Source organism: Neolamprologus brichardi, chromosome 10 (genome assembly GCF_056152115.1).
Source record: "Neolamprologus brichardi isolate AB-2024 chromosome 10, ASM5615211v1, whole genome shotgun sequence".
Classification (NCBI taxonomy): domain Eukaryota; kingdom Metazoa; phylum Chordata; class Actinopteri; order Cichliformes; family Cichlidae; genus Neolamprologus; species Neolamprologus brichardi.
Window position 1 is genome coordinate 34,347,712 of NC_142113.1, and position 7,289 is coordinate 34,355,000.

At 44.8% G+C, this 7,289-nt stretch overlaps 2 protein-coding genes across 3 annotated transcripts in view; both read left to right on the forward strand.

The window, feature by feature from the left end:
• LOC118455741 (GTPase IMAP family member 7-like) overlaps positions 1–7,289 on the forward strand; it is a 137,070-nt gene that overhangs the window by 74,161 nt on the left and 55,620 nt on the right. The window lies entirely within an intron of this gene.
• camk2a (calcium/calmodulin-dependent protein kinase II alpha) overlaps positions 1–7,289 on the forward strand; it is a 35,484-nt gene that overhangs the window by 20,862 nt on the left and 7,333 nt on the right. For both annotated transcript variants that reach the window (XM_087847596.1, XM_087847595.1), the window contains exons 5-13: positions 1,558–1,623; positions 1,707–1,779; positions 3,098–3,200; positions 3,748–3,831; positions 4,135–4,229; positions 4,378–4,500; positions 4,588–4,671; positions 4,914–4,956; positions 6,548–6,588. In XM_087847596.1, coding sequence (XP_087703722.1) covers positions 1,558–1,623; positions 1,707–1,779; positions 3,098–3,200; positions 3,748–3,831; positions 4,135–4,229; positions 4,378–4,500; positions 4,588–4,671; positions 4,914–4,956; positions 6,548–6,588 — 712 coding nt within the window. The remainder of the gene's footprint in view (positions 1–1,557; positions 1,624–1,706; positions 1,780–3,097; positions 3,201–3,747; positions 3,832–4,134; positions 4,230–4,377; positions 4,501–4,587; positions 4,672–4,913; positions 4,957–6,547; positions 6,589–7,289) is intronic.

A 7,289-nucleotide genomic window follows, 5' to 3' on the forward strand; every position in this document is an offset into this window, starting at 1 on the left:
GACGTTGTTTGTTTGTGTGTTTCAGGGTTGTTTAGTTTCCTGATGTTGTGTGTTTGTGTGTTTCACGGTTGTGTAGTTTCCTGACATTGTGTGTTTGTGTGTCTCATGGTTGTGCAATTTCCTGACGTTGTGTGTTTGTGTGTTTCAGGGTTGTGTAGTTTCCTGACGTTGTGTGTTTGTGTGTCTCATGGTTGTGCAATTTCCTGACGTTGTGTGTTTGTGTGTTTCAGGGGTTGTGTAGTTTCCTGACGTTGTGTGTTTGTGTGTCTCAGGGATGTGTAGTTTCCTGACGTTGTGTGTTTGTGTGTCTCATGGTTGTTCAATATCCTGACGTTGTGTGTTTGTGTGTCTCAGGGTTGTGTAGCTTCCTGACGTTGTGTGTTTGTGTGTCTCATGGTTGTGCAATTTCCTGACGTTGTGTGTTTGTGTGTCTCAGGGTTGTGTAGTTTCCTGACGTTGTGTGTTTGTGTGTCTCATGGTTGTGCAATTTCCTGACGTTGTGTGTTTGTGTGTCTCATGGTTGTTCAATATCCTGACGTTGTGTGTTTGTGTGTCTCAGGGTTGTGTAGTTTCCTGACGTTGTGTGTTTGTGTGTCTCATGGTTGTGCAATTTTCTGATGTTGTGTGTTTGTGTGTTTCAGGGTTGTGTAGTTTCCTGACGTTGTGTGTTTGTGTGTCTCAGGGTTGTGTAGTTTCCTGACGTTGTGTGTTGTGTGTCTCAGGGTTGTGCAATTTCCTGACGTTGTGTTTGTGTGTCTCAGGGTTGTGTAGTTTTCTGACATTTTATGTTGTGTGTCTCATGGTTGTGCAATTTCCTGACGTTGTGTGTTGTGTGTCTCAGGGTTGTGTAGTTTCCTGACGTTGTGTGTTTTTGTGTCTCATGGTTGTACAATTTCCTGATGTTGTGTATTTGTGTGTCTCAGGGTTGTGTAGTTTCCTGACGTTGTGTGTTTGTGTGTCTCATGGTTGTGTATTTTCCTGACGTTGTGTGTTTGTGTGTCTCAGGGTTGTGTAGTTTCCTGACGTTGTGTGTTTGTGTGTCTCATGGTTGTGCAATTTCCTGACGTTGTGTGTTTGTGTGTCTCAGGGTTGTGTAGTTTCCTGACGTTGTGTGTTTGTGTGTCTCAGGGTTGTGTAGTTTCCTGACGTTGTGTGTTTGTGTGTCTCAGGGTTGTGTAGTTTCCTGACGTTGTGTGTTGTCTGTCTCATGGTTGTACAATTTCCTGACGTTGTGTGTTGTGTGTCTCGGGGTTGTGTAGTTTCCTGACGTTGTGTGTTTGTGTGTCTCAGGGTTGTGTAGTTTCCTGACGTTGTGTGTTTGTGTGTCTCAGGGTTGTGTAGTTTCCTGACGTTGTGTGTTGTCTGTCTCATGGTTGTACAATTTCCTGACGTTGTGTGTTTGTGTGTCTCAGGGTTGTGTAATTACCTGACGTTGTGTGTTGTGTGTCTCAGGGTTGTGTAGTTTCCTGACGTTTTGTGTTGTGTGTCTCAGGGTTGTGTAATTACCTGACGTTGTGTGTTGTGTGTCTCATGACGTTGTGTGTCTGTGTGTGTCAGTGTGACAGGTGGAGAGCTGTTTGAAGACATCGTAGCGAGAGAATATTACAGTGAAGCTGATGCCAGGTAAGAGACGCACTCCTCAGACTTCTTCTGCTTCTGTGCTGAATCCCCTGCTGACCTCTGACCTCTGACCTCTTTCTGAACAGTCACTGTATCCAGCAGATTTTGGAGGCGGTGCTACATTGTCATCAGATGGGCGTGGTCCACAGAGACCTAAAGGTACCCGACACGTCAGGGGGACATAATCTCTGACCGCAGTTCTGTGCAGCGACATGATTGGCCGCTGGGGCCAGTGGGGGAGGGACATCTTTACTGCCACAGTACTGTCGGGGATCCTATTGGCTGTCTGACCGCCGAGCTCTGTTAATAACCTGCTCATAACCAGCAGCAGGAAAATCGATTATTTGAACGAGGTCTGGCTTGTTAAGCCTGAATTATAGCATGTGTGATGATTTAACAGCCGCCCACACAGTGTTTACATGACAAACAACACACCAGCGTTACACACAACAGTCATCAGCTGCTCATCAAAACATGAACAGCTGATTACAGCAGACGGGTGAATTGAGCCCAGAGCTGCTGGTCTCTGATTAAAGACGGGAAGAAACCAATGAAACCAACTCGCGTACTTGTCAATTCTCAAGTACGCGAGTCCGTGCTCGTGTACGCGGCGAGTGCGGACTTGCCGAGAACGCGAGCACGGACTCGCGATTTGCACAATTGGAACACCAGCGTACTTGATGATGTCACAGGTCCGGAGTTTTTACTGCCGTCGCCTCTTAATTTAACTGATATTAATATGTTATGAAGCTTTAATCACAGCCAAACCGGTTTACTCAGGAACAAATAAAACACTGAAATAAACCAAGCATTAACATTTCGAAGTGATCTAAGTGACTTATATATCATGTTTAACCTGAGTAGCAAAAGACCGCGGGTGGGGGGGGGGGGGTTGAAAACGATGTGCCAGGAGTCCGCTGTTGTCGCCGGCTCTAGTGATCCTCGACCTCGCTGTCTGCATGGAGCTGGCGGGTGACGGACGTCTCCGAAAACGTCGGAGCACGTTTGGAAATATGCGATATCTTGATAAACCGAGCAGATATTTGAAGCTTTTACACAGCTACATTCTCGCTTGAAAATAACTTAAAAGTTTATTTTGTGACCCAGAAATATTTAAAAGTTTTTAGCCCCGCTCGTCCACCATTGCCATGTTTGAGTTTGGACGAAATGCATTCTGGGATATTTAGCTATACCAAGTCCACACAAGTCACCACTGATGCATGCTCGATAAAACAGGTGGAGCGGGAACATATCCGGGATTTTTTGGGCGTTCTTGGCTTGATGCATACTTGAATTGGAACAGTACTTGGTCTTCGACTGATGTCATATCACGAATACACGAGAACGCAAGTACGCACAAGTACGCGTATTGAGACAGGCTCCAAGTCCTCTAACGGTCCTGTTAGCATCCTTAGCATCTTTCGTGCAAACCAGTGCAGTTAGAGTTAGCGTGTTAGCATGTCTGTTGTGTCTGCAGCCTGAGAACCTCCTCCTGGCCTCCAAGTCCAAAGGAGCGGCGGTGAAACTCGCCGACTTTGGCCTCGCCATTGAGGTGGAAGGAGACCAGCAGGCATGGTTCGGTAAGAGCACCAAGTGATGGTGATGATGATGATGGTGATGATTGTTTTGATAATGATGATGACAATGATGATGATAGTGATGATGATGGTGACCATGCTGATGGTGGTGATGATGATTCTGGTGACGATGATGAAGGTGATGATGATGATTATGGTGATGATGGTGACTGTGGTGATGGTGATGATGCTAATGCTGATGATGTTGACGATGATGGTGATGATGATGATTATGGTGATGATGATTATGGTGACGATGATGAAGGTGATGATGGTGACTGTGGTGATGGTGATGATGATGGTGACTGTGGTGATGATGGTGGTGATGATGATTATGGTGACGATGATGAAGGTGATGATGATGATTATGGTGATGATAATTATGGTGACAATGATGATAGTGATGATGATGTGACGATGATGATGGTGACTGTGGTGATGGTGATGATGATGGTCTTCATTAATCCAAATTTTTTATTTGTGCCGCTTTGTCACATAAACAAGGGTCTTCCAAAGCAGCAACTGTGTGTAAACATGTGTTTGTTTTCAGGCTTTGCGGGGACTCCAGGTTATCTGTCTCCAGAGGTCCTCAGGAAGGACCCATACGGGAAAGCAGTCGACCTCTGGGCCTGTGGTGAGTCTCTACTTCCTGTTTCTACCGTTTCTTCTTTCTTTATGTTTCCTCCACTCATGTGCAGTTTGTTTATTTTTTACTCAGGGTTTATGTCCAGGGTGTTGTTTTCACGTTTAGTGTTTGTACTTTCTTTATTTTCAGTCTCTGAGGACATTTTTGTCTCTTTTATCTTTCACATTCATTCCTTCTTCTACTTTTTTTTTAGCTTTTATGATTTTTCTTTCTGTGGATTTTTTCAAATATTTTATTGCATTTTATTTTTGTCAGGTGTATTTATTTAATTTTTATGGTCTTCTGTCTCAGGTGTGATTCTCTACATCCTATTGGTCGGTTATCCTCCATTCTGGGATGAAGATCAGCATCGTCTGTACCAGCAGATCAAAGCTGGCGCCTATGATGTAGGTCACATGACATCACGACTGTTCACCTGTACTTTATTGACAGTTTAACCATTGTGGGCGGGGCTTTAACACCTTTGTTATTACAGTTGTTCTAATTTAAACTCGTCCTCTCCTTGCCTCCTCTCCCTGTGTCCTTGCTTCCTAGTTTCCTTCCCCGGAGTGGGACACGGTGACTCCTGAAGCCAAAGATCTCATCAATAAGATGCTGACCATCAACCCGGCCAAACGCATCACAGCTGCCGAGGCGCTCAAACACCCCTGGATCTCTGTGAGGCCCTCTCACCTTTGACCTTTGACCTTGTTCTCTGTCCTGCTCTGCTCCTCACGATGATGATGATGTTCTTCTTCCTCCCAGCACCGATCCACAGTGGCGTCCTGCATGCACAGACAGGAAACGGTTGAGTGTCTGAAGAAGTTCAACGCCAGGAGGAAACTGAAGGTGGACTTTCAAAATAAAACAATTTTATAAAAATAAAAGTTTTAGTGTTTTTAGTGACCGCGGAGGAAAAAAGTTTCCAAAGCTGAGATTTGTGGTCACGGCTGCTTTTGACTCTTTGTTGTTTTAAAGGAAATGTTGAAGTTAATCTGTTTTAAATTCACATAATAATCATTTTTAGAAAATCAGAAATAAATTCTGTCATAATTTTCTGTGCTTTTATTTTTATCCCTTCTTTCCTTCAGGGAGCCATTCTCACCACCATGTTGGCCACCAGGAATTTCTCTGGTAAGACCCCCCCCCCCGAACCCACCCAGTGTGGTCAAAGGTCATGTACAATTTGAGGCTGTCTCCTATTAACTGTCAGTAAGTCACACAGCTTGTGGCAGCAGCAAGTTTGACCTTTGACCTGCAGGTTTGTGTTCCAGTAGCGGGAGGTTGCACAGAGAAATCCACCAATCAGCTGCCAGCTTACACACAATAAACACGTTATCACTGTGTGTGTGTGTGTGTGTGTGTGTGTGTGTGTGTGTGTGTGTGTGTGTGTGTGTGTGCGTGTGTGTGTGTGCAGCAGCTGTCCCAAACATTCACACACACTGAGCTCTAAAGATAGCGGGGAAACCACCGCCGCAGCGGCCAAAGCGACACACGCCAGGTTACAAAAAGACAAGACGTGCACAACCGGCTGAAACACCACAAAGACTGTGTCACATGACACGTAGTGTGATGTCATAATGGGTGTGCGACACAGGCGGCTCGGCGAGCACGATGGCCCTGTCAGTGTGTCTGTGTCCACAGTTTTCCCATGCTATGCTTGCCCCGCCCACTTGTTCCTGTTTCACAAGCGAGGACTCAGAAACTGTTTTAGGTCGACTGTTGAGAGACGACGGTGCTGCATGAAGAGTCCACAGAGGAAACAGTCAGACAACACTGTGAGAGGCAGCTCTCAGTGACAGTGGGAAGGAAAAACAGAACCAGGCTCAGGGAGGGGCGGGGCCATTCTACTTTTAAATACTCCAGGAACAACAAGTAGGCCTGCAGAGCGAGAGCGAAGTGCTCTAATAGGGTGATATGGTACTACAAGGTCATTAAGATAAGATGGGGCCTGATTATTTAAGACCTTGTATGTGAGGAGCAGGATTTTGAATTCTGGATTTAACAGGAAGCCAAAACAGGAGAAATATGCTCTCTCTTTCTAGTCCCTGTCAGGACTCTTGCTGCAGCATTTTGGATTAGCTGAAGGCTTTTCAGGGAGTTTTTAGGACTTCCTGATAATAATGAATTACAGTCGTCCAGCCTGGAAGTAATAAATGCATGAACTAGTTTTTCAGCAGGATATTTATGAGCTTTAGAAAAGTGCTGAGCAACATGCAGACTGATGTTAAATTAGCAGATATTTTAATGGAGTTTGGTCCTTGGTGTAAAGTAAACAGTATATTTGATGTTCTTGTGATGTGAGCAGAACAAACATATGTTGTGATACTCAGCTGGTTGTTCTGAGCTCTCTGATTGGCTGTTTGCTGCTGGAACTGAGCAGAGGACGTGTTTCCAGATGCACGTGTTCAGCGTGGACGCTCAGGAATGCGTGCACACTTTCTGCTCTCCAACTATCTCAAGTTGGTCCTAAATTTGGCCTCGCCGCTCACTGAGTGACCCATATGTCACGCCGGGAACTCCCTGAATCTGCAGCAGGAAGTCTGAGTATTTTTACTCCGACATGTAACCCACTGTCTTCAGTCTGTGCTGCGATCAGACCGCCGGCTGAAGGGCACGTGGGCAGAGGTCCTGGGTACAATGCCGTCTCTCCTGTTTGCTGCTTTTGTTCCTTTCTTCCTGACTCTGCTGCTTCTCTCTCTCTTTGTTCTCATCCCTCGCTCAGGAGGAAAGAGCGGGAGCAACAAGAAGGCCGACGGAGTGAAGGTAACCTCATCATCATCATCATCATTATTTTTCAGTGTTATGATGTCTGACATAAGGTGAGCGTCACAGAGCTGAACTCCTACCTGCATGGATCAGTGTCGTGTTCTCTCAGTAATAAGATGATAAATGTGTCGTTTCCTCTGTACAAACACACAGAGGTTGGAGCTGCGATGCATCACCTCACAGCTGTTCTGGTGAAAAGCCAGAAACTGCTGAAAAAATCAACATTTAAGTCATAAAATAAAAAAGAATTAAAAATCTGAAAAACTGGATGAATGAAATTTATGCAACAAGAAACATAGAAAAATTAAAATAACATAAAACTGAAACAAAGTGTCAGTAAAGACGTGGATGTAGGACTGACTGTATGCAGATGACACACAGTTATACACAGAAATAAGATCATATATTAGCAACTGTAGACCAGCTGCATGGTTTTAAAATAAATGAATCCACATGTTGACCTGTGTGCTGGTCATTCTGCCTGCAAACAAAGGTCAGCTGGTGTAATCAGGTACAATAAGAACATACACAGTGACGATGAACATTGTGTCTCTGTGGTTAAAATTATGTTTTTATATTTACGTATAAAAAGACAGTTTAATTTGTAGAGCTCTGTCAGTCATCACAACACCTGCAGTGATGTTTGCTGTGTGCACACTCAGCGTTACACTACAGGCTCAAACACATCCGTCCATTCA